This window comes from Canis lupus, chromosome 1 (assembly GCF_003254725.2).
Source record: "Canis lupus dingo isolate Sandy chromosome 1, ASM325472v2, whole genome shotgun sequence".
NCBI lineage: Eukaryota > Metazoa > Chordata > Mammalia > Carnivora > Canidae > Canis > Canis lupus.
The window spans coordinates 62646373-62673942 of record NC_064243.1 but is presented as its reverse complement, the minus strand read 5'-3'; the positions used below and the strand labels follow the sequence as shown (position 1 = coordinate 62673942).

Here is a 27570-nt window from a genome sequence, read left to right as displayed (position 1 = left end):
ATCTGCTGGTAACTTTCAGATGTCTTTGTTGGTTGGTCAGTGAAAGGAATCTGGGGACCGGGACTTCATACCTAACAGCAAATGGTGACAAGCAAGTGTCTTGTCACCAAAATCCTGAAGGAATCTTGGATATGGTTTACTTTTAAATTTCCTGGGATTCTAAACTGGCCATAGGCCTCATAAAATATCACCTAACTCCAAGATTAGATTTTTAAGCTTATTTTATTCTTAATGGTTAGAGTGGAAGCAGGTTGAGATGGAGGAGAGCATAGAATAAATTTATCTCTAAGGTTGTTGGTGGGTCCTGAAGTTACTGAGAATGAAGACAACAGATTCGAACAGGTTAGGAATTGATTTAGCAATCAACTGTGCCAGCTGCTCTCTGTCAATAACCTCTTTGGTAAAATCTAAAGTCAAACAACCAGAAAGATAGGAGGCAGAAGGAGCCATTATTTGTTCTTCATGTTTAGATAGTTTACAAAAATGTCAAGCCTCCTATCTCTTAAGGAGTGAATTTGTTATTCTACTTGTAAATTATTTTAGTACAACCTGTAAACATAATGATTTTGTCTTGGGAGCCATCCTTTCTCTTATTTCCTCACCTTCCTGGTTACTCACAATCCCAGTGATCAATGATTTGGTGTGGCTTGATTTTCCGTCTTTGAGTAAATCTGTGTAGTGTGTTGGATCTCTGAAAAGTAATACTGACTATAAAGCCTGAACTATTACATTTTGACTTGAGATTTATGACACATTAAATGTACTCATATTTAGATATATGCTATGTTAATTACCTGGCTGGTAAACAACAACCTTTTTAGAACTGATTATTTTGCATCAAAAACAATGGTCAATTAAGTTAAATGAATGATAGCCTATTATTTGTTAGTATGTTAATGTGTGAGGGAGGAAGGGCATGAAGAGGGATATAAGTGAAACTCGAGATTTTGACTCAATTTGATCTTAACTCAAAATTTTGATTTTGAGTTAAAGATAAATGACAAAATCTTGAAAACTATACATTTTTAGTTCTACTCAACTATGTACTTAACATCCATACATAAGTACAACATTTTAAATATTTGCCAGAGGAAAAAAGTCGATTTCTTTTTTAAAAATTAACTAAAGCATAGAGTCTATTTAGATTCCTTTAATTATTTTCAGTTTTACTGAGATAATTGACATCATATTAGTTTTAGGTATACAATATGATGATTTGCTATATGTATATATTGTGAAACAATTACCACAGTAAGTTAACATCCATTATCTCACATAGTTACGATTCTTTTTCTTATGATGAAAACTCTTGAGATCTAATCTCTTAGCAATTTACAAACAATACTATAGTCACCTTGCTGTACATTACATTCCCAGGACTTATAATTGGAAATTTGTACCTTTAGCCTATCTTCACTCATTTCACCCACTCTTCCCCCCGCCCCCTTCCACCTCTGGCAACCACCAACTCTGCATCTATGAGTTCTATAATGTTAAATTCCACATGGGAGATCATATGATATTTGTCTTTCTCTGACTGGCTTATTCCACTTAGCATATTACCCTCAAGGTCGATCCCTATGGCTGCAAATGGCAAAATTTTCTTCTTTTTATGGCTAAATAATGTTCCCTTCTCTCTTTTTCTATAGGTGATAGATAGATAGATTCCAATTCCTTATCCATTCATCTGCTGATGGATAGTTGAGTGGTTTTCATATGTTGGCTATTATAAATAATACTGCAAAAGCTGATTTCTAATAAGATGAGCCATTTTTATCCTACAGCTTCTCTGACTACTCAACACCTTAGAAAGCAGGCATCTCCATTTTGGTAAAGCATATTTGATATTTTTGACACTGGAAAACAACATCTCAGAGACCTAATTTGAATTCATTATAAAGTTGAATATTGAATTAACATAACCAATGCATTATTTGTATTTTTAGTTATCTTCCAATGGAACAAGGTTTAAAATGTCCATTAATAATATCACTTTGTTATAATACAGAGCACTGCATTTAAGATCTGTCTTTTAAATTATTATAAAATGATATCATTGACTATAGAGTTCTAAAGCATAATATAACAATATAATGATTACCTGTAATTAATTGAAATTGTTTAGTGTTGATTATTCTAAATTTGTTATACATTTGTTCATTACTTGTCTCTTTATGCTATTTCTAAAATAAATGAAAAACACAAAGACAACATGCTACTGTGCAAAGAGCACCACTGACAATCTGCATATATAAATCCTACTTATAAGTCACTCAGGTGAATTTAACAAGTTGTTCAACTTCTTTAGATTTCAATGTTTGGCACTAAAACACTATTCAAGTTAAATCTATAGGTGTGGAATTGTTTGGGCTGAAAAATACCTCAGTGAATAATCTAAATAGTCTTCTGTCCACTTGAGGAGACCTGTAGATACTCAGAATATATTGCAAGTGTTATAACTTGATTAAACTACTTAGTGAAGCTACATTTCCTTATCTTTGGGCTTTAGCTCACTATTTTCCCAGTAACCATGGTTAAACACATTGAATGTTTCACTTTCATGGGAAGATTGTTGTTCCATTCATACAATAGGTACAGATTCTCACAGAAAGAAAATGCTTTGGTCTGGAAGTATAAATGATTTTAAAATGAATAAATAAATGAATAAATAAATCAGTAAGATTTCATTATTTTGTTGGAAGTATTTTGTACGTGATCAAGAACTAAAAAAAACTATAGTTCTATCTTTTCATATGCAAATGTTCTAGAAACAGTTTGACAGAGTAGCATTTAGTAACATTCACTGATTCACTTATTCAGTTAATCATTCATTTTCTCCTTTAATTATTCATTCTCCTACCCAAGTATATATTGTTCCAAACTCTGTCCTTCAGTTGCTCATAGTCTAGTGAAGACTTAAAAAAAAAAAAAAAAAAAAAAGGAAGGAAAGCCCAAACTTGTAAATGAACGAATGCATTGAAGAATAGAAGATAAAGTGCATTCTAGGTGCTCTGGGAGCATATGCAGCTGTAAGGGGATTGTATGGAAGAGAATCAAGGTGGTGATAAAATGGCCAAGTTTTGAGGAATTACTAGAATAAGCCAGGTTCTAGGAAGTTTCATCATTAAGAATTTGCAATTCTAGAGATATATGATTAGATAGCAAGTAGGGTATTTGTATTCTAAGTGCATGAGTGCTTTCTGAGTTTTTATTTTTATTTCTTTTAATTGAGATTGCAGTCCATCTAACTTGCCTCATTAATCTCTTTCCCTCCCAGCTTTGACTTTTACCTATTTGTCTCTTTCTTCCATCTTTACTGTCTGTCCCTTGCTTGATTTTGTGTGCAAATATGATTTGCTGTGGTTTCGAAATACATACGGTCCAGATAACTAGAAGAAACTAAGAAAAGCGAAGAAACGTAATACTGAGAGTTTTGAGCCTCTTACTTGAAAGTCTATCTAGAATTGTGGAAATGAGGTCAGATAACAAAAAGATTGATTTAAGTAGTGAGCCTTTTTGATGGGCCACTGGAGGTCAATTCAGCATCTAGTTAAGGTTAAACAAAGCATAATCACTGAAGAAAACGATAAAACTCTTTATAGTCTGAAGTAAATACTTACAGATCTTTCAAGGGTTATGAATCATTAATGACAATAGATAAAATAATTGGCATTTGTCTTGGCCTTCCAAATAGATATTAAATAAACAGAAAAATAAAATGGAGTGGAAAAAAAAACCTTAATCTTAAATTGGATCTGCTCTCAATGCATGATTTTGTTAAGCTATTTATCCTTCCAGGGACCAATTTTTTTTTTAATCTGAAAAATCAGGGTGTTAGAATAGTTGATTTCAAAGGTCTCTCCTACACCCCAAGACTCTATGAACATGATTCTATGCCCCTGTTTTTATTAGGTCCCAAACATCAGATATCACGTCATAATCAAGGTATAAGGATAAATAAAAGAACCATATGATCTTGAATCAATCTTATTTCCTTTCTTTAGTTGACTGCTCTATGGAAAAGTTTTCTACTTCATAAATTGGAGATGAAGAGGAAAAACACTAATATTACCTTTATCATTTTTAATCAAAAGAATGTATGAAATATGCATTTGGCTACTATTCCATGCTTTCCATCAAAGTGAATATGCAAATATATAACACATGGAAATATTAGGGAAGCTTTTTATCAGAATGGAAAGAAACCTTTCCAGTAGAAACATTTTGGCCTGGAGGAGGTTCTTTGATCTAAGAAGTTGAAGCTTTTGGTGTTTTAAAACCCTTATAGTAGGGTTGTGTAGCCAATTTATATTAAATAATCCATTTGCTTAAAACTTTTCTAAAATCATAAAAAAAACCTTGAAAATTACTTGCCAATGAGATGTTATTGGAATAACCCAATAAAGGAATTATGGCTTCTACTTCAGTGTCCTCTACATAAGACCTCTGGCAAAATTGAAAACAATATAATCCAAGTGACAACAATGACTAAGCAGTTAGTCCATAAATGGCACCTAGCTGGGTAAATGGAAAATTCCTTGCCCTTATCTGAGTGTTCTCATTTGTTCCCAGAAGCTCAAGTCAAAGGATTTCTTTCCCTCACTCTCTATATTAAATTCATTTAATAGTCCTATTGGGTTTATGTCAAAAGGTACTCTGATTCCATCCACTTACCTACAACTTCTGTGGTTTTCATAGATCATATATTTAAAAATGCCACCCATTACTCCGAATAGCTTTCCTTGTTACTCTTTCTTGATAGATTTTTCATAGGATGCTTATTTCCATTTTACTTACTTAGTTGCTACTTTTTGTCTCCATCCACTAGAATCTCGGCACCATGACATGGGTGATTTTGTCTCTATTGTTCTATGCTGCAACTCCATATCCTACGAAAGTAGGCATTCCATAAATATTTATTGCATGAATGATGAACCTCAGTCCACCTAGTGTAAGTTCACGTCACTTCTTCACCTGGGTTATTTCAGTTGTCTCCACCTAGTCTCTTGCTGCCTGTCATAACCTACATGCCATGGTCAAACCCTACAAAAGCTTACCACTGCCCTTAGGACAAATCTAAACTCGCTGGAACAGCCTAGAAGACTCTGATATGAGCTCGTTTCTGTTCTCCATCATCAATGACCTTTAAACAAGCCAGGCTGGTCCCTAGCTTTGGCTTTTGGCATTGCTTTACCATGTCAAGAATCCTTTTGTCAGAGATCTCTCTGACGTTTGCTCTGCTGTATTCAAGTCAGAGCTCTAGTGTGTTTTCCTTAGAGGTAGAGCTACTTCCTATGTCTTGCATTTGTGCAGTTTGTGTACTTACACAAAGACTCCTTACTCTGATTCCTCCACCCTGAGACAACATGCCCTGCATTGGAGCAGCAACTGCCCAGGAAAGAGCTGAGTCTTAATTCTGCACTAAGTGGGTTTTCCTAGTCAAACCTTGCCACCATGGACTCCACACACTCAGAATGGACACATTTTTCTAATTTGCACAAAGCTTCAGAGGTTAGTGGAATCCTCCTTCATGGTGGCCCTACTCTTCCTTTTCTGTCCAATTTAGCACCATCTCTTTCCCCAAGGCATTGTCTGCCTCACCACTCTGTTTTGATGTCCCTACATTCCTGAGCTAAAAAATGATCTGTCTTGTTTGTTGATAGCCTGTCTCCCTCCATCTCTAACATAAGCTCTACAACAAGAGGGTCTTTGTCTTCACTGTGGTCCCTCAGTGATTTCATTTGCACTAATATGCCCATGAACACTTACAACAAGCCAGCTAGGGCAGAGATTTATTGTTCTCTAAGTCCTTGAAACAACTAAGACCTATGTTAAGGAATAATTGCCTGTTCCCTGAGTACCCTCTCCATGAGATTATGTATAAGGGATGCAAAGTAGCTGTGTAGAATTTAACAGTTCATAAGTGGCAGGTATAGAGATGCCTATACTGGAGTAAACACCTCCTTGATCCCCCCACCTCATATGAAGTCCTGAACTTCTTCAGGTGGTTCCTTACTGGTGAGGTCCTCATTGCAGAGGCAAATTCACAAACCTAGGATTATATGAGGGATCTAAAATTTTTGTTTAATAGATGGGATGGGAAAGGGAGGAATTGTTGATACTCGAACTCCTTCTACTCCTCTCTCAAAAGTGCATGGCAAGTGAAAGACACTCAGTAAGGAAACTTGGAGAGCGAAATGTCCCTACTTTTAATAAAGGACACTAGCACAATCACATGGCTCAGCCTAAGGTATAAAACTATACATAATTTTTCTATTTGTTCAATTCCAAACTTTAAAAATATTATTCTACATGTTATAAAAACATTCAGCCTAGGAACCTTGTGCAATGCATACAACTAATGTTATTGCTTTAACAAACTTGACCATCATTTTCTTATTAAATTCAGATCTCCCCACTTCCTGTACTCATAGATTCACTACTGATTTTTATGAAACTGAAAGAATAGACTGAGATTGGAATTTGTAATTATTATACACATTATGTAAATGAATTTTTTAAAAATGTAAATGAATTTTATTTAACTCAATGGTCACTTGCTAGAATGATACCATCTCTATCCCAGAATCCATCACTACTCATTGTTGGCAGTACAGAGGCTTTTCAAGGAGTTTATAATTTTCTGGACATACTCAGTACCTCCAGGAGAATGTAATAGTGGCCTAAGGAATTAAATCAGGCATTAGAGAAAAACATCTCCTCAACATTTGTTTCAAGATGTAGGGGGTAGGTTTTAGTTGTATAGAAATGTTGTATGGAATCTCCTTTGATAAAAAACCAGATGAATTAAATTTTAGTGTAGTGAATTGTTTTTAACTTTATATCATCTGAATTCAGCTCATAGCCTCCTACTTGACTTGAGATTTCAAGTAATTCCATGCATCATTTCTAGCAGTGTAAAGAAAACATTGGTAACTTAGATCATTAGAAGGAATGCACACTGCCTACTATTCCCAGTGGAATTTGGCTAAACCAAAAACAATCAAATTGATTCGTGTGAGAAAAAACTCAGAACAATAAAATATTGGCAGCTTACAAACACGCCATTCAGGTATTATGGAAATAAGCCAGCCCAAATCACTCAAGGAAAAAAAAAAATAAAGCCAATTCACTATGTTTGAATGTCAGAGGCATTTTCAGGTAATAGCTTGTAAAATAAAGGGCACCTTTAGAGTCCCAACATAAATTTCAACAACCTAAATCGTTCCTTCGGAAAGTAACAATCCTCAGGAATTGCAAAGGAATATATTCCTAATAAAATTATAAGCTTCTTCCCTGTAAATGAGTTCTGCTATTTCTGTCAAGTTTAATTTTACCTGTTGTTATATCTTTGTTTATGTACTTTCAAAGTCTATTTCGAGTCCTCTTGTGTAATTAGATGGGATACAAATTGTAAATTCATTATTGAAAAAATTAGTATTTGGAGTATTTACTGTGTTAGATGCTGCATTGCTGAATCCCCATAACAGCCCTAAAAACTCTCCTCATTTCATGAAGGCCCTAAACTGAGGCTTGAATATTTCATGGGATTTTCAAGTTTTCCCAGATTGTAAGTGATGAAGCTGAAGCTCTTACCACTTGACCCTAAACATACAGTCTTTATACTCAGCAGCCCTCTTAACTATAAAATTCTATTGTTAGTATAACATTACATAAGCATTATTGATTATATAATGTACTTATTCATATATAAAATGGTCTCTGATTTCAAGAATATTCTCTGACATTATTTGGACATAAAAGAAGAATTTTCTTTAAGTCACATGTCATACTCGAGGATGATATATCTGATTTGTTTGGGTGCTCCCTACCACAATATAAATTTGCTTTGAGCTAATAATTCCTTTGCCAGGGTGACTTACAACGGTCACTATGGAGGCAGGAAGACTTCTGGATTTTCTTTCTCTTCTTCTTATGGTCCTACTTCCCCACTGTGTCCATTGCCTCACAATGGTGCAGTCAGCCACTCTGGGAAGCATAATATAGTTGGTCACCGTCTTAGAGAATTTGATATAAACTAGATATTATATTTTTTGTGCCAGTTTTTTTGTTTTAGGAGTCCTCCAAATTTTGGCCTCCATTAATTTTTTTTCTCGCCAGATTCTCTCTGTGTGGAATCCCTTCTTCCCATTTCTTTATCTGGCAAACTCATTTTACATCTTTAAACGCAGGTTACAGTTAACCTCCTCCAGGGATCTCTCTGCAACATCCCCTCTGTATAAATAAATTTCTCATCATCACACTTTATTATAGCAATCTATTATATTGATCTAAATCTGTTTTAGTCAGTATTTGAGAACTTCTTGAAGGCAGGGCTGGGGCTTAACGTCTTTGGTATTGACACGTAATAAGTGCACATTGAAATGTTTTTAAAATAAAATAATGACTTCATAGTTCCTCCCAGAAAATCTAAAAATATTTTCGAGTGCAAATTATGAATAATTCCCTAGAAAGAATTTCATTTTGAAATAAATTTCTAAAAAGCTTATTGAGACTATAAAGGACTGTGATTTTGCATCACCACTGTTCATGAAAGTATATGACAAGGAGAAAGTGGCTTAGATTGAACAGGAACCATTCTATGAAGATATTTTTGAAAGCCTCAGTATTTGGAAACAATTAATTTATATTCATGGCCACTTGGATTTTAAACTTTAATCATTTAATGGACTCCTCCCTAAATCTAGATTCTTCCTGGATTTAAGAGCTACAAAATGTCAACCAACCTTAGAAATAGTTTTTCAAGAATAGCTCTCAAGCAAGACTTGGGAATGGATATTTACAAGTATATGTGCCTTTGACTTACAAAGAAGGTGGGGTTCAGGGTGGATGCTTCATGCGTTAGTTCCACTGGCAGTCATGGATTCCCTTGTAAAAGACCCTTTTCTGGCCCTAGGAAGTTTTAAAGAGGCTTTAAGCACCCCAAATCTGGAGCCTACATGGAAATTCAGCTCCATTTCTTAGTTGCTGAATGGCCTGAAAACCTGGTCACTTTAGTTTTCAAACTGTAAAGTGAAAATACACCTACACCCTAAGGATCTTACAAAGATTAAATAGCATAATATTTCAAAAACTGATTGGGATTGCTCTAGGCACAGAGTAAACAATATATAAATGTTAGCTAGGGAAAAATAAAGGAGATCAAACTTTTTTTAGAGTTCCCAGCCTCATCTTTTCTGTGTACAATGAAAGAAGAACTTGCACGTTGCAATATGTTTCTATCGAATATTGCTCTCAGGAGGAAAAAAAATTGATAAGAATACGGATTGATACTTTTCGAGGTATTTGGCCTGTATGTTATGAGACAATGTGCTTTTATGCATACTCAAACATGCTCAAGAATGACCCTGGGTGAGTTTAACAACTGTAGGGAAATTCTATAATGAATAGAGACTTCTCTTTGGCATGAGGGTCTGGGATGCTTCCCTTCTCACCACCCCAGAGGGTGATATGTGTGCCACTTCAATTGCTCTGCTTGCTAATCCACAATTCACCAGAGCAAACTAATTTTGACAAACTCTAAAAAAGGAAAGCTTCCAGTAAGCAGGCAGGTCTGCTGACAGTTGATAATATCTAGTTGTCAGTGAGATTTTAGAAGGTGCATATGCCCACATCAATTCCTGAATTTAAAAGAAACACACAGCAGAAATTTGTGGAATGAAAATTAATGATAAAACATTTTGCAAGCATTTCATATGGGATCATATGTTAGTTAATGTTTACAGTTCATGGCCTGGATGGTTTTGGTTAATTAAAGAAATCACTTGGGATAAGGAAGCACTCAGAAACGATTGTGGGTTTTTATACAGTTCATAATAAGCCCAGAGACTTGAGGGAGCCTTTCAAGACTCTATAAAACTGAATATATTTTCCCTCTGGCCCATTATTTACTTAACTGCAGGTCATTTATTTTGGCAGAAGAAAATGTACCTGTTCAATATCAAAAGGCCCATGAATTTTAACCTTCTTTTATTGCCCTATTATATCATTTGAGAATTTTTAGTTAAATGAAAAAAAAAATGGTGATTTTTCTCTATATTAGGAGTCCTCTCAGCTTCTGTGATTTTAGTTTCCATAATTTAAAGTGCATATTGAAAATAAATTGCTTTATTTGATTGCATGTAGATTTTCCTTTAATGAAGTCCAGTAGATATATTTAACATTGTATATACATCTAGGAAAAGTAATATATTCAGAAATGGTTCTGAAGATAACGGAACCTGTGTATGTATCCGCTTAAAGATCTCAGCTAATAACACTTTTCTTATTGCATAATAATATGAATTTATACTTTGGATTATGAATTATGCATGTTGGGGACAGATCTAGCTATTTTAGTCATGGATATTAAATTTGTTAATCCTTTTTTATTTTCAATGCCTACTCCTACATTGTGTGCACAGGACAAAGCCCAGCCTTACCACCTCCATTACCAACAGTACAAGCTTCCAGACCCACTCCGGCATCACCTACTCTTGAAGGCAAGTATTTTATTTTTCCTAAAGTCTTCTCTGTTGTAGATAAAATAGAAGGAAGAGAAATAAAACAGTAATAGCAGAAACAACAAAATCCATATTTTCTCAAATAGCTTTAGTATATCTAAGCTGCAGTTTACTTTTCCTGAAATTACTACTTGCTGCTTTTTGGAAAACCAAAAAGTTCCCCTTGAGGCTTTATATTGGTAACTATAGCACTGGTAGCAGAGAAAGAAATGTCTGGGGGAAAAAATTAGAGGTCCTAGAATCTGGAGTATAAGAGAGAAAAACTTCCAGGTGGTCACACCTTGCTGTTACCACAGACTCCTAGATCTAGGACAAGATGTAGCAAGAGGAGGGCCCATAGAGCCCTGTAAAGTACAGAGCCTACAGGAGGTGCCCTGGTTGCTGGCTTCTAAGGGTTGTGCCAATTACCACAATGTGGTAAGAACCAAAAAATAAGTCAGTGCTGAGTACCATGGGAGCTTAGAGAAGGGAGGGCATAGCTCTTGTTGGAAGAAGTGAGGAAGACTCCAGGAAAGGCTTCTCTGCAGAGGTGGCTGTGGAGCTAAAGTTCCAAGAATAGGGAGGGATAAGCAAGGAAGGCAAGAACATTACCAATAAAAGAATTGGCATATGCAAAGCCATGGGGATGAGAAAGAAAGGGATTTAGTCCAGAGAAACATAAGTAAGACAGCTTGGAGAGGGGCTGGGACAGCTCATAGAAAGGCATGCAAAGTATAGGTCATGACCTGCCTTGTAGGCTAAGCTTGGGATTGATTTTTTTAAATTATTTTTTTAAAGATTTTATTTATTCATGAGAGACACAGAGAGTAGAGACAGCGAGAGAGACAGAGACACAGGCAGAGGGAGAAGCAGGCTCCATGCAGGGAGCCCGATGTGGGACTCAATCCCAGGTCTCCAGGATCAAGCCCTGGGCCAAGGGTGGTGTTAAACCCCTGAGCCACCCCGGGCTGTCGGGGATTTATTTTTATCTTTAAATTATTATTATAGAACATTGAATAGTAAAAAAAAAAAAATCTGCAATATACTCAGCCTTCAGATACATTTACCAAAATTTTTCTTTTCTTGCCTATCCAAACTTTCTCTTCTTTCCTTTCTTTCTTCCTTTTTTTCTCATTGTACTTTTTTTATTTCTTTTGCAAATGTCTGACATTGTGCTATTTCACCCAGCTAAGGAATTTTTATTTCCTTTTAAAATTTTTGACACATTTACATGGTTCTAAGTTTAAAAGTTACAAAAATGATATAGGGTGGAAAGTCTCCTCCCAGCCTGATGCATCAACTACCCAGTTCTCCTTACAGGCAACCAATGTTTTTTTTTTTTGGTTTTTTTCCCCCCCTTCCAGAGAGATTTTGTACATATACAAGCACAAATATTTCCTCCTCAGCTAAGATATTTATTTATTTTTTCCAATAGAAGACAAGGAATTCCTCATGGATGGGACAGACACGTTCATTTTAAAAGATCAATTTGACTGCCCAATATGACTGCCATCCTGCTGGGCTAGACAGGTGTCATGACATTGGTTACAGACACTTGAGAAAATAACCCAACCCAGTTACAAAGCCGGAACTAAACACTACTGTTATGGATGGAGAAAAGCAGATAGATCAGAAAAGCATATGGAAAGGCCATCAATTGGTCAAAGTATCTGATTAATATAGATGCTGAAATGCAACAAGTGATAAGAATGACTCCAGCTTTCTGATTTAGATATCCAGGTAGATAGAAATGCAATTAACTAAGACAGGAAACCACTGAAATAAAATAGGCCTGAGGAGGAGAAGCAGAAAGTTGATGGGTTCAAGACAGACTGGAATATGACAGGTTCCCATGGGATATCCAGGTAGGATTACTGAGCAGGCCATTCTAAATTGGTATATGGAATTCAAGAAAATATTATATGGCTGTTATTTAGAATTATTCGTTCATGTAACCTGTCCTCTCCTCTACACCTTACGGATCTTCTGTCCCTCAAACTCCATTCCCAAATGAAATCTCCAATAATGAGGAAATGTCTGAGAAGTTCAGTTCATTTCATGTATCCTCCAAACCCCTTCTACAAAGGGGACCCAGGCATTATTGATCATTTCTTTTATGTAGAGAGATGGTGGGAACCCGGTGTCTTTGAAAATAGTATAGTGCTTTATATATAGCTTGTGCTCTTGAGTCACACAGGTCTGGATCCAAATGCTGGTTCTTTTTCTACCTGGATGCACTTAAATGGAATAACTAAGGTTTCAGTCTCTTTATTGGTAAAACACAGATACTCATATTACTTATCACAACGAGGTATTGTAAAGACAATAATGATTGTAGTTTTTATTATTGTGATTGATATTGATGAACTTAGGAAGTTTTATTATAGTAAAGACTATGATGATTGAAGTTTTTATTATTGTGATTGATATTGATGAACTTAGGAAGTTCTCTTTCTTTGCATTTTATTGACTTAACACAACTTTTCACAAAGAATAGTTTGCAGATCACTAGCACCAACATCAACTGTGAAGCTTGTTAAAAATTCATATTCCTGCCATATCTTAGATCAAGTGAATCAGATTCTCTGGCAATTTAGAGAGGAAAGACAAATCTCTATTTAACAAGCTCCTCAGGTGAGTCTTGAACACATTAAATTTTGAGAACTTTTGGTTTATGTCCATGTGCAAAAACCCTTACAGATCTAACCAATTACTTTACAGCAAACATGAACTTGGTAGCCTGTTTCAAATAGCCTTTTCTCCATTTTATTTTAATTAAATTAATTAAATCTGAATGCCTTGGTGAGAGATGCATTATCCAATTGACCACAGATCCAGTGATCCTTTTAGCGATAATTTATGTTTCATATAGTCCATGGTCAGGGAAGAATTTGGGTAGCTGGTCAGGTGATGTTTTCCATAGGTCATGTTTTGACATTAGCATGTTCTATGCACTTTCTGGCCAGATCCTGACCAAATCACACCTATAGCTAAGCTCTCTTCAACCCACAATTATTTTTAATGTTATGTTTTCTATACTTACATGCATTTTACATTTGAGATTTCAAAACCCCGTAATGTAGATATTATTAAGGCTTAACAAATGTAGGCTTAGAATTTTATTTATGCTAAGTTAGTAAATAGCAAGTCTGGGAGTCCAGCCCTGAATTTCTATGTTTATGCCGAAGGATCTTTCTAGTATATTACTATGCAGACATCAACATTTGAGGATCCTACCTTCATGTCTTCTGAGATATCAACAAGTTTTAGAAGACAAAGACATAAAGTTTTGTGCTTTAGATTTCATGCAGTTCTGCAATAGAAACATCATCCTCTGACCTCAGTCTAGAATACCCTAGCAATGCTTCTCAAGGTGTAATGTGCACACAGGTCACCTGGGGATCTTGTGAAAATGTGGATTTGGATTCAGTAGGCCAAGGCTGGGGCCTAGGATTCTGCATATCTACCAACCTCCGAAGGATGGCTAATGTTGTTGATCCAAAACTACATCTCAGTAGCAAATCCCTACATGATTTAGAGGGGGGTGGAGAGCAACTGAATATTTCTTAAAATGCCTTTATTTTAGTATTAGTCACCTGAATGATCTGTAATTGGCCAAATGTCCCTCAGAAAAACTAAAATGCCACTCATGGAGAAATTCTGACTGCTATTTATCTGGGAAAGAACAACAGTTTTCAAGCCAACTACCTAAGCATTCTAGAAAGGCTTAAAAGAGAACAAGAGAAATGCCAGTGGGAATGGGGGGAAAGGTTACATTATACTTGCAAATTATAATAACCTATTGTATAATATGTAAAATATTTTGATTTGGCCAGCTACCCAAATGGAATGAATTAGTAGTTGCAAATTTTAAATATAAATCCCATATCATCTATAAGTCATTGCTGTATCAATATCAATCAAAAAAAAAAAAGAATTTGTTTGGTCGTTAGAGATCACAATTTAATGTCAAGTATATGTAAAATCTTGCTCCAAAACTCCAAATCAATAATATGCTTCTTGAATATTTAGAGAACAGGCCGAGGCTAGTCCAAGGGTTGAAACTTTCACCTCCCGTCCCAAAATGCTACAGACAAATTTTTTGGCCCACACAATTTTTTTAAAAATTTACTGATTTTTAAGTGTGGTCATCTTGAATACTGGGAACTTCCCATTGTCTCCATCAACTTACATGCATCTGCTTCCCCCATTCACTCCCTTGTCTCCAGATACCATTTCCGTGTGATGATTATGTGAGGATAGTTTCCTCTTGATATAATCATTTCTTAAATTCCTGATCAACCCTTGATGTTTGGTCTGCAAGGGCTGCCAGGATAAAGCACCACAAGTCGGGTGGCTTACATAACAGAAACTTATTTTCTCACAGTCTAAGATCAGAGGACCATGGTGGTTGGGTTCTGGAAAGAGCCCACTTCCTGGCTTGCAGACATCTGCTTCTTGCTGTCTTCACATGGTGAAGAGAGAGCACAGGTGGCTCTCCTTCTTAGAATGACACAGTTCTATGGGATTGGGGTTCTGCTCTTATGACCTCATTTAAGCTTAATTACTTTCTATTTTTTTAAGATTATTTATTTATTTATTCATAAGAGACACAGAGAGGGAGGCAGAGACATAGGCAGAAGGAGAAGCAGGCTACCCATGGGAGGCTGCTGCGGGACTCGATCTCAGGACCCCAGGATCATGCCATGAGCTGAAGGAAGATGCTCAACCATGAAACACCCAGGAGTCCCAAGCTTAATCACTTTTTAAAGGCCTGGTCTCCAATACAATCATGCGGGGGTTAGAGTTTCAACATATGGATTTGGAGGAGACACACAATTCAGTCCATAGTACTGAGTAACCTCTAAGCCTTGTTACTAATAAAGCAGCTTAAATGTCATCTCATACAATTAAAGTTGTTTAAATATTTCTTTTTTTGAGTACTCAATGATTTGTGTTTTGCCTATCCAACATACATAGTTTTTCACCAGCATAAATTCCCAACTTGCATCAGCTTTTGTATATGCTTGATATTGATGGGAGTTAAATATTTTTTAGATGTCTTAGCTGGACTCGAATATAACTAAATCATCCTGAAAGTAATAAAACAGAAACAGTAATCTCATCACCAGCAACTATTATGTAGCATTTACCTAGCTAGTAAGCAGATTATTTAGAAAAACTTTTTAGAACCCAGTTGAGAGAGAGAGAGAGACATCAGACTCACATTTCATTTAGCATTTGAACCATAAAAGCTTATATGCCTGGAGATAATTTGACACCAAACTGACAAGTGACTCTCTCACTGCCCCAGTGTTCACAGGACAAGGAGAGCCCATAAATAATAGTGTCACCTTAAGTTTCATTGGATTCTAATTCTGTTGTTGTTGTTGCAAGATAGACATAAATCAAGGAACTCCAATTCCCCAATTTGAGGCAGATTTTGATAGATTATTCAAGTGCTTGACTCCAGTTTATCTCCTACTAGAGGTTCATAAAACACAAAGTAGCAAATGTTTTGCCTGTCAGTCTGTCACTTGGAAAAGGATGTGTCATTTGCAAAGCGGGACACTTAGGTTTCCATTGTTCTCTTTAAAGAGTGATGTAACTTGACATTTCATTGTGGAAGCCAATACTGTGCTTAAGTGAGTAACAACGGTGTTGCGGGATTACAAGGCTTTTGCTAGTACCTCCCTTTAATTCCCAGAGAAGTCATTTTTATGCTGAGGACACTGGCACCGAGCAGCTTTCCAAGGAGTCCACGTTATCAGGCGGTGCTGAGATCATGGGCTTTGTCAGGGCTTGCAGATGTGCTGCCTGCGACTTCATTAACATAATTGATTAGGAACTAGGACATATTTAGTATTAATCAAGCTGTTTTTAGTGAGGCTGATTATGCACAGCCCTTGATGCACTATTTTAGTCTGGAACTTCCTTAGGACCAAGTTGCAAGAAAATGGCATTATGAAAAAAGGAACTTACATGTGGCACTGAAGTGTGCTTTTTGATTTGAGGAATACAGATATAACAGGTCAAAATGTAGGAGCTTAAACATATTCTGCATTTTTTTGTCTTTAGGTATAGACTGGATTATTAAATTTGTTCACAGGGCATTGGAAACAATTTACAATTTGATCAGTAGATTTTTAAAAATCATAGACCTTGTTACGAGTCTGCTCTGTTACAACTGCTCTCATGTCTGTAAGGCCCTTAAAAGCTTCCTTTATGCTTTCATGGCACTTAAAACAAAGAAAATACGTTTCCCATGGCACTCAACTCCTTCTTGGAAACGTTGGTGTGCTTCTTATCTCAGGCTATTTGTTTCATGTCTTGAAGTTGTATCTTGCTTTTGTTCAGTTTCACTCCTCTTCCCACATCACATGCTTTGCACATCATAATGAAGTTTTTATTGCTTTAAATATTTGGATATGAAGGCTAATTGTGTATTAAATCAGTTGTTTCCTTTGACTCTGACTGTATTTTTTAGAACATTTTTGGCCGTGGAAAATTGGCTACAATAGCAATAAACAGATCTCCTATAACAACCACCTCAAATAATCATCTTGGGCATTGTCAATTTGCATTTAATTATAGACATCACTTAAAAGGGACTAACTCAAATATAATATTAATTCTCACATTATTTCAAAAAAAACTATTGCATTTTGTGAGAGAATTCCCATGTCTACTGGGAGCTCCACTGGGCTAAAAAGTCTGCAAGTTCAAATAGTTAACCACTTATTTCATTATGGAACCGATCTATTGACTTTTCCCCTGAATGGAGTGGCAACTGTTATTTTACAGTATGGGTTATTCTTACCTTTAGTATGAGAGCCACTTTATCATCTAATGTTTATAAGAACTGTATTTCTCGGAAGGGATTAGCCCCTCACTGCTCTAAGACAAAATCCTTGGTGATTAAACAAATCACTATGGGCAATGTTGTCCATCCTCACCCCATCACCAAAAACAGCTGCTTCATAAAATCTTAGTATTAAGCACAGTTACCAGATATGATCCCATTATTTTCATTATTTTTAATCAACAATGAGAAAGGATTTTTTTCTTTCTCTCTACTCAACATGGACATCAAAACATCATGTATTTTGTTCTTATTGTGCTCTGAAGAATAGAAGACTTCCACCCATTTGTAATTACTGGACATTTAGTGTAAAAATTGCTACAACTTTCCTATGGCAAGTATGTGGAAGAAAGAAGTTAAGTGATCCCTTATTAAGTATGCATCTTCTCCTTAAAGTACTTATTTTTAAAGATTTTTATTTCTTTATATGAAAGAGAGAATGAGCATAAGTGGGGAGAGAAGCAGAGGCAGATGGAAAAGGAAGGAGAATCTCTAGCAGACTCCCCATTGAATGCAGAGCCCAACGGGGGCTCCATCCCAGGGCCCTGAGATCATGACATAGGCCAAACCAAGAGTCAGATGCTTAACCAACCAAATCACCTAGGTGCCCCTCTTTAAAATTACTTTTAATATTCCCTTATAAACATATAATTGGCATAAATAAAGCCAAATATAAGGTGAATAAATATTCTATACCTTGAATAAATAAATGACTGATACTTAGTATGGTGATTGTAAATAATATCATAAAAGCATCACTCTTAGGTGGGCAAAAGAACTCTAGAGAGAAGACCAAGGACTCAGCTTCTAATCTCAGCTTCTCCCCTAATCAGTTGTTTGATCTTTGACAGATCAACTGACATTTTAGGGTCTCCATTTCTTTACCTGTGTAGTGTGGGACCAGAACTTGAATGGTCTCTTAAGTCCCTTTCTGCTTCTACCCAGAGATTTCAAGCTTACTATTTTTAGGCTGGTGGGTTGGTAATAAACTGCCTTGAGAGCAGAAGGAAGACTGCATGGTTTTGCCTAGTGATTAAATAGCCACTATTGGGGGTGTCTGGGTGGCTCAGTCAGTTAAGCATCTGACTTTAGCCCTGGTCATGATCTCAGAGTCCTGGGATTGAGACCCACCTCAGGCTTCTCATCAGCAGAGAGTCTGCTTCTCCTTCTCCCTGTTTGTTCTCTCTCCTTCTCTTGCTCTCTCAAATAAGTAACTAAAATCTTTTAAGAAAAAAAAAAGAGCTGCCATAGATATGTATAGTATGGTTGTGGTCTGGAGAGAGATGTCTATTTGTTGGGGCAACCAGGCATGCCCCTAAGCAGTGAATAACACTATGAAGCATTATTTACTGACATACAAAAGTGAGTTGTTCAGATCATAAAGGCTGTAAAAGTTAGGAGAAAGATGAGATATGAGTAAGGCAAGGCTATGCAATGAAATCACAAGACTTGCATTGGACCATAAAGAGTGAGTTGGTAGGATTTGTGTAGAGGAGAAAGGAGCATTATAAGAAACTTATTAGAAGATTATTTCTTACCATAGGATGCATCCGAGGACAATGTTCTACAGGAGCTAGTAATGTTTTATTTACAATTCTATTAAGCCAAGAACTTTATCACCTTAGCTCTTCAGTGAGATATATCCTGAGAAGCAAAGAGCATAAAATAATAAAATAGAAATTTGGCCCAGTTCTTATTCCATTAACTCTATGACACAATAAATTTTATTGAACTTTATTTAGGCCAATATAATATTTTTTCTTTATTTTGTGGTGAAATAAACTTATATCTTTCAGCAATTTTAATGGAATTGACCTTTAGTTATAAATTTTGGTAAAATATATAAACCAAACTACTTTCACTACTTATTTAACTTAGAAAGTTGCTAACACAATTGAATGAAATCATATATACGACTTAGCACATTTTCCCTTTTTTTATTGAAGATTTTATTTATTTATTTATTTATTTATTTATTTAAGAGAGAGGGAAAGCCCAAGTGGGGTGGGTGGGGAGGAGCAGACGGCTCTAGAGGGAGAGGCAGACTGAGCAAGGAGTCCAACCAAAGGATAGATCCCAGGACCCTGAGATCATGACCTGAGCCAAAAACAGATGCTTAAGTGACTGAGCCACCCAGGTTACTCCAACTTAAATTTTCTAGAATAGTTATGTACTCAACTATTAATTGCTATTATTATTATTATCATTTTTTAATCATGAAAGTTCTCTGTGTATATAATAAATCATTACATTTTATGGTACTTCTTTCATTGTTCTCTATAGAAGATAATAAGGCAACTGCACTAATTACATTAGTCACTATATGTGAAACTCTAGATAATTTCTTAATACAGGGCTTGGATCATATCCTGAAGAGTTTTGCACACACAGCTAAAGATTTTACACCTCCTCATGGACTGCATGAGCTTACTAAAGCCATTGAGCAAAGGAGAAGTATGATCTGATTTGCATTATAGATTATTGTATCAGCTATAGAAAGTCTGAATGGCTGAGGGGTAAGAATTGAGGGTCTGGAGATGAGATAATTATAGGAGGCTACTCCTCATGGGGAAAAATTATGCTACTTTTTTTTTTTTTTAAACAATCCTACTTAATCCTCAAAACAACTTTAGGCAGTGAATATGATTTCACATCATTTTAGAATTTAGAGAAGATCAGAGAAATCAAGTAAATTATCTAAGAGAATATATCTATAATAGTGATAAACAGTTGACCTTCAAACAATGTGGAGGGAACTGACTGTCCTCCCTCTTATAGTCAAAAATCCATATATAACTTGACTTTGTGAAAACTTAACTATCAATTGCCTACCGTTGACTAGAAGCCTTATCAATACATAAGTAGTTGATAAGGCATATTTTATATGTATTATACACTGTTTATTTGACTTTCACCTTCCAATGGCTTGAAAAGGATTCTTAAAAACTGATTATTTATATATGTGATGGATGCACAAATATTAACATAAATATTCTCAGTTTTTCTCCCCCACCTTAACATCTAAGGCATATTCTAGGTTTACCTAGTCAGGTCCCAAGTGTTTGTGTTCTTCTCAGAATATGCTAAAAAAGCAGAAAAATTGGAAGGAATCCAAAGAATTAAATGTATTCATGTTGAAACAGAAAGGGTTATTCCCCAGAAGAAAATAAAAGATTTGGATAATGAGAAAAGAAGTCAAGAGAAGCATATAGGAGATCCAGTATGGGCTAGAGTAAGTTTTTAGTGTGCTTTTGAGGAAGAGAAGGGTTTGGGGAGGGGGTAGGGAAACAGCTAGCATGAGGGAGGATTGGGAAGCTTGAATAAAAGAATCAATCTTTAGACTGTCTAACAGCTAACAACATTAGCTGTTTGAAAGACTTCAGGAAATATTTAAATTTATTTTCAAACCTTCCTCCTATTTTATTTTCTTTTTATTTTTTTAACCCTTCCTGGAATTTTAGATTCTTGTTTCTTCTGATTGCAACACTGTGGTAGGGCTGAACACGAGATAACACAGTTATGTTTGACCTAGTGTGTTAAGACAAGTGTAATTCACTTAGTATTGTGGAAAAGTCTTAATAACTGATTGTCAAATAAACTTTTTTAAAAAGAAACATAAAACCAAACAGGTAGAAGAGTGTCAAGAAACAGGGAAAGAGGAATGGGAAAAAATGGGAGTTTCCCATGGATTATGAACTATAAATACATTTTAGTAGACATCAAATATATTTCATAAGAAACTTGCGCCTCTAAACTTAGAATTTTCCCCTTGTTGTTTGGTTTTGATTTCCTATTATTGATCATTATAAAGACTGTGTGGTGAAAACCAGTAACTTTTTCTTATTGACCGATCTATAAGAGAAGTTTTTTCTCCTTATACACATCTGACAGTATAGCTGGGGCTTGCCTGTCTGATTTGACTTTCCAGTACAGTATTTATTTAGCAGCATTCCTGTAGCAGGGGTGGCACCCATGAAGCAGGAAACAGAAAAGGACCCATCTGTTATTTGTTGTCTCAAGTTTCTCTCAGAACTTTTATCATGGTATCAAAAAAAAAAAAAAAAAAAAAAAAAAAAAAACAGCTTTTTTCCCCTGTGTTTTCATCTATAAAGGACCAGAGAGGAAGTAAAGGAGGACATATGAGTTAATGTGATCTATTAGTAGCTTTCTTATTATGGAACTCTGATTGGAACTCTCTCATGCTAGCAAATTTTTATCATAAAGCATTTTATAAAAAGAACTGGGTTCCTTCAAAGCTCTAACATGTAAGTACCAGTTTTTCTTTATAAAACATTTATTTTGTTATTTGAGTCAGCTTGACCTAAATGTTTCTTCCTATAATAGGATCTTGTTACAATTCCAAAAGATATTTTTCTTCCTCTCTAGAACAAAATGAGTCTTTAAAGCCAGGTGTTTTAGCCAAATGGAGTAAAGAGTCTTGGCAATTGTTCACGTAATAAAGAGTGGGCGTTGCTCACTTCAATTAGATGTGGATTTTAAATGTCTTTAAAAAATTTTTTAATGCTCTTAATGTTTTTAACATTAAAACATAATTTTTTTATCTACTGGAATAGACATTATAATGTGTAAGGAGGAAACAAAGGAATTTGTTAGTAGTTTGGTATAGTTCATGAGAGAAGATGAAATTTATGTAGCCCATGCGTTAAAATAAAGCTGAATTCAACATATAAAATGTTGGCAACTTTAAAGTTGTACTCTCTAAAAGGATACCTGTTTCCTTTTTAATATTGACGTCCATTAGGCATATTTTTTTTTAGATTGAAAGGTTTCATTTGAAAATCAGACTTATGTATGTGCCCAATATACCAATAACTTTTAGTAATTTTCAAGTCATATTATTTTTTTAAATAACTATTATGTCTTTTCAATTTATGTAGTAAATCAAGTCCTAACTTCTCAAGAATCTGTTATAAAAATAGCAGTATCTTTGAAATGACACTGTAAAGTGATGTATGTTTCAATTTTGAATGATAGCCAGCTTTCTCTAATATTGATGATTTCATCACAAAAAGAAAAAGTTCAATTTTCTGATGTTTCTAGACATTCTTGACGTTCCAGATGTAATGAAGTACTTTTGTGATCCATTTCCAAATACAGAAAAATGTAAAAAAATAAAACCATCGAGGTGAAAATATTTAAAAAGTAATCTTTTATAAATTGTGTGATATTAAAAATGAAAAGGGATTAGAAAAGAATCTTGTATTTATGCTTTTCTCACCTTTATAGAAAGACACATTGGAAATGTTTACAATAAAAGACCTTGAGGAAGCAACGATTACACATAAAATAAACTTTAAAAGTATTAAAAGAATTCTTCCAAAGTCTCCAAATGTCAGCAGCACCAAAGAAAACAAAAAACAAAAACAGGCAAACAAAAAAAACAACCAAAAAACCCAAAACAACACCCCCCCAAAAAAAAAACCCCACAAGGGAAACAACAAAAACTTGCAATTGTACTATATGAAGCGATCCAGAGATAAATGCATGGAGATGGAGAGCTTCTTGCTTAGTAAAGTCAACAAACTTTGAGTATTTGCTTTCTGAAATGTAAAAGCATTGAGAGGAAAAATAAAAACCAGAGTTTTTTCTGTCTTATTCTTCTCTGTCTCTCTCTCTCTAACACACACACACACACACACACACACACACTGAGGCTGCCTTTGTTCTTTCTTTCCAGATAGAAAAGTGAAAAAACAGGGGCACCTGGGTGGCTCAATGGTTGAGCATCTGTCTTGGGCTCAGGTTGTGACCCTGGGGTCCTGAGATCGAGTCCCACATCAGGCTCCCTGCTTGGAGCCTCCTTCTCCCTCTGCCTGTGTCTCTGCCTCTGTCTGTGTCTCTTATGAATAAATAAACAAAATCTTAAAAAAAAGGAAAGTGAAAATAAATAGATGTGGCAACCTTCATCTATGTAAATGTAACCCATTCAAAAGTAACACAATCACTTATTTAAAAAGCTTTTATCATTTCTGAAAGGTTTGAGGGGAAATCTACCTTATCTGTTTTAAATATCAAGTATAATTAACATAAGACACTTTTTTGCAAATTGAAATGTTTCAAAGAATCTATCTCTTTGCATTCCCTTTTGCCTGCAAAATAAAAAATGGAAAAAAAAAAAAAAACCTGTCCTTACGTCCAAAAGAAAACTGTCCTTATGTCTGAAAACGGGCTGTGAGGGGGCTGAAAGCTGATGACATGGGGTAGAGGCAAAACTGGGGTCAAGCTGACTTGCAAGTTTTTTGATAGAATGAGTCTACCTCAAGCTTCGTTTTCCACTTGCAGGAGGGAGAATGGGATGCGCGGTCATGCTTAGTCTGGAACCCTTGATGTGTCATTTATGGGGTTTGGGAAGTTGGGCAAGTGGCTTTTTCCTGAGTCCATTTCCTCACTGGCTACAGAATGTATAGACTTTTTACCTGAGGACCAAGTAAATGCTCATGCCCATAAGGCCACGTGCTTTAATCTGTTAGTGTAATTTCCTGTCTCCTTGAAATAAGTAACATTTTCAACCAAAATTACCCCCCCTTTTTTTTTTTACTTTGCTCTGACCACATAAAATAATTATTGAGATCCCTTGTCCATAATCCTTTTGAGGCTTAATGAACTGTCCTTACTGTAACTAAGCTTTCCCACTTCTTATTCCTTTACCTAGTTCCTGGAAGGAATCTCTTCAAAGTGTGGACCCTGGCTAGGGGTGTGCATAAGGCAAAATAAACATCTGTTGATTGAGAACATTGTCATTTTAAGAGTCTCTGGGCAGTCACTGAAAGGTGCTATAGGATTGCTGGTTGTGAATTGGTTGTTTTAATAGCTGGTAATGAGAAGAGCTGGCTTCCAAGAATAATCCAGCAATCACTAAAGGAAAAGCCAAGGCAAAGACAACGGATTCAGGTTCTGACAGGCCAGTTTAGTTATGCCAGATAATTTGAGTGAAGTCCTTAATTTAGAGAGCTTTGCTGCCATAGCAACCTAATTACAATGTAAAGTGAGGTTCTCCTAGCACCATTCTACAATGTTCCATTCCTTCAAGAATCCCAAATAAAATTCAGAGGAAGAAAACAAAGAAAAAAGAAAAAGAAAATTTTGTACTGAATTCTTTTACTTTCTTAAGTTTCTTCCTTACAATAGGATCACAGAGTCCAACGGGGCACTTAACACCACCCAGCAACAGCCAAAGTGCCTCTTAAAATGTAACTCAGTGTCATATAATTTCTCTGCCTGAAACCTCTCAGTGGTCTCTTATCTTACAGTAAAATGGGGCGGTCATACCACAAACAACAGATTCTACGTTCAAGGTCTTGGCAGATATTTTTCTTCTGCTGCAAAAGTCTTCTCCATAGCTCAGAGCTCTCCCATATTTTTTAACACGTTCTTCAAATCTTACCCATTTGGAAAGATTTACCTTTCTTCTTCCTTAAAAAAAAAAAACTCAAAACCAAAGAAACCCCAAAAAGCAATGCTGCCTTCCATCCTCTCGTTCTCTAATCCTCTAATCCTGACCCTTATTACCACCTGATACCTTGTGCACATATTCATGTATATATGACATACACAACATACATATTTACTTAAAGCCTTAAAATTTGGCTTTTCTCCAGATTTAACATTTTTTAAGCCATCTCAAAGCCAGAAAACATATAGTAGCAATGTATGAAGTGAAAGCTTTCTAAGTTACCCGCTCCCAGCAAAATTGAGAAATAAATGCAAGGAGAAGCATGCCTCATTTGGAGAATGAAGGAATAAAGGGGTGAAGAGGGCTCTAAACACACTCTACTCGTCCCCCCACCTTTTATGGATGAAGACAGAAGAGTTCCTCAAAGTTGCATAAGGCAGTGGCTACTAATTACAGTGAACCTGAGACTGGAATCCATTTCATTCCAGCACATCTTTCCTTCCTAACATGTAAAATCCTGCTGATGTACTTTTTCCCCCTGCTGTTTCTCAACATAAAATATTTCAGACATAGTCTCTGTTTATCCAGAAAAATAAGAATTAGTGCGTACTTACTCAAATACATCAACAAGTGTCATATCTAGAGAAATCACTGATATTATACGTGGTCAGACTTTTATCATTTCTAAAATAGCGTGAGATTACTTGCTACTAACATTATTTTATGAACATCCCCTCTGGTCTAGGCACCTCAGCTCAGGGTCTCCATTCCTCACAACAAGCCAGTAGAGTAGGTTTTATTAATCTCATTTTTCAAAAGAGGACAATGATATTCAGGGTGTCATAGCGCATTGCTCAATTCTCCACAACCAGAAAGGGTCAGGCACAGAATTTAGACCAAGGTCACTCATGCCAGCACCCATGCTTTCTCTCTTGCCTCGTGCCTCTGTAAGATAACGATGGAGAACTGCAATAATCACTGGTGTCATTGAATTTATCTGCTTGTGTGAAGTTTCCCATGATCACGCTATGAGTGGACTTCCAAGCCAACCTCTGGCACTCTAGAGAAATAAGGTGGCAGTGACAAGATGTGCTGGAGCACATTGTTGGGGAAGAAATACACCCTTATTTACTTGACTGGGACCAAGAATACATCAACCGTGGCTGGACAGGTTTAGAAGAGAAGCCCCCATCTGACGTGTAAAATTTGGATAATCTCTACAGCAGAAAGGAAAAGAGGCGACTAATGCAACATAAGATGAAAATTAAACATTTGCATTTGTTTTCCCGTTTTTGCTGGGAACAGGCATCTTAGAAAGCTTTACGATGATAATTAACTATTGTTCATTCTCTGGCTTTGAGAAGGCATAAAAACGTTCAAAAGCAAGAGAAAAGCCCATTGTAAGGGCTTAGAAAGTAAAAAGTAAGTCATTTAATTTTTCTTTCATCTGATGTTAATTTATGCAGAAGCTAATAACATATTTGTGGCTCGGAGCTGCTCATTGTGGAGAGGATTTCTCTCTCAACCAGCCTTCCCTGTGATCCCTGCCAGATAGAGCCATCATTGCAGGGCGTGTGACACTTTTGCCAGAGAAAGGCAAAGCATTGATAGGTTCACATGTTACAGACACATTTAATTGCTACCCCTCTGAACGCCAATGGCATTAAATGCTCTAACTCTTCTCTAGGTGCCACAAACAAAACAGCAAACGATTTGGAAGACAGGGTGAGGAGGAAATTAAATATTGGGGGTGCATAGTCAGGTGGAAAGGGAAGCGTATTGTTGACTGTTGAGGGAGAAAACAAACGGTCAGGGGAAGGAGAGTTGTCCTAAAAGAAACGTGGGTTACTTTTATTTCCAAGTAGGATATAATGAATTTGTTGTGTCTTTTATAATTCCACTAATTCCGCTGCTGCCAAATCACCTGCAGAACAGAGACAATAGTGCTTGAGGAAACGCAGAATCTTCAGAAGCTGATGTTTTAAATGAATTCGCCATGAATAAAGTAGGCCCCATAATGACAGCTTAAAGGTCTAATTCATAAAAATGTTATTAAAGTACATTATTTATACCTGCTTTTTTGTGGACTTCTGCTTTTATTCACGACTCTCTCAGTGTACGGCCATAATCACAGGCACAATGTAAATGGAAGCATTAATTCAATCTGAACTAAGGCAAGAATACTGTATCACCACAATAAAACTCCAGTTATATTAATTTAAAGGGTAGGATTTAGTGCACAAGGGTATTCTCTTAAAAAAAAAAAAAGAAAAGAAAAGAATGTCTTCTGTCTCATGACCTCAAATATCTACTCTCATTCTGAAGTTCAACGTAAGATGGACTAATTGGCATGAACTTCTAAATGAAATATTTACTCATTTGCATTATGAAACCGAGAGCCTTGGACAGTGAGTTGTGATCTTATTGTGACTACAGCGTTGATATTTGACATGGGCTAAGACATATTTACAAGTAATCTGTATTTTAATTAACCCATGTTCTGGCACAAATGTTTAACAAATGCCAATTCGATTGTCAATTCAACTCAAATGCATATGTGCATTTTTTTTAGCTAAGATGGAAAATGCCCTGCTATGTAAAATTTCTCCCAGACAAGCTGGAAATAATGGTACTTAAATGAAAAGTATCTTTATTCAGAATTTGAAACACGATTTACATATTTAATATGCATAAACCTTTAGGAAAAGGCAAAGTGGAACTGAATTGGTTTATATCTAACTCTGGAACTATCAAAATTGGACTTCTTGACTTTCTCCTTCTACTGGATGAGC

At 35.9% G+C, this 27570-nt stretch overlaps 1 protein-coding gene and 1 long non-coding RNA gene across 26 annotated transcripts in view; one reads left to right on the top strand and one right to left on the bottom strand.

Moving 5' to 3' along the window:
• Positions 1 to 27570, top strand: part of TRDN (triadin) — a 362541-nt gene that overhangs the window by 136801 nt on the left and 198170 nt on the right. For 17 of the 18 annotated variants that reach the window (XR_007413384.1, XR_007413383.1, XM_035705844.2 and 14 more), the window contains one exon: positions 10425 to 10502. Coding sequence is in view for 16 of the 18 variants with exons in the window: in XM_035705844.2 (XP_035561737.2) it covers positions 10425 to 10502 (78 nt within the window). In the remaining 2 variants the exon portion in view is untranslated. Of the gene's footprint in view, positions 1 to 10424; positions 10503 to 15110; positions 15432 to 27570 lie in introns of those variants that run through there. The other variant, XM_049115166.1, reaches the window with a different exon arrangement.
• LOC112644518 (uncharacterized) overlaps positions 1 to 27570 on the bottom strand; it is a 46102-nt gene that overhangs the window by 17765 nt on the left and 767 nt on the right. For 6 of the 8 annotated variants that reach the window (XR_004809052.2, XR_004809057.2, XR_004809061.2 and 3 more), the window contains exon 2: positions 7884 to 7989. The exons of 1 other annotated variant lie outside the window; for it this stretch is intronic. This is a non-coding gene — a long non-coding RNA (uncharacterized LOC112644518). Of the gene's footprint in view, positions 1 to 4797; positions 4890 to 7883; positions 7990 to 27570 lie in introns of all 8 variants that reach the window. One more of the 8 variants, XR_004809064.2, reaches the window with a different exon arrangement.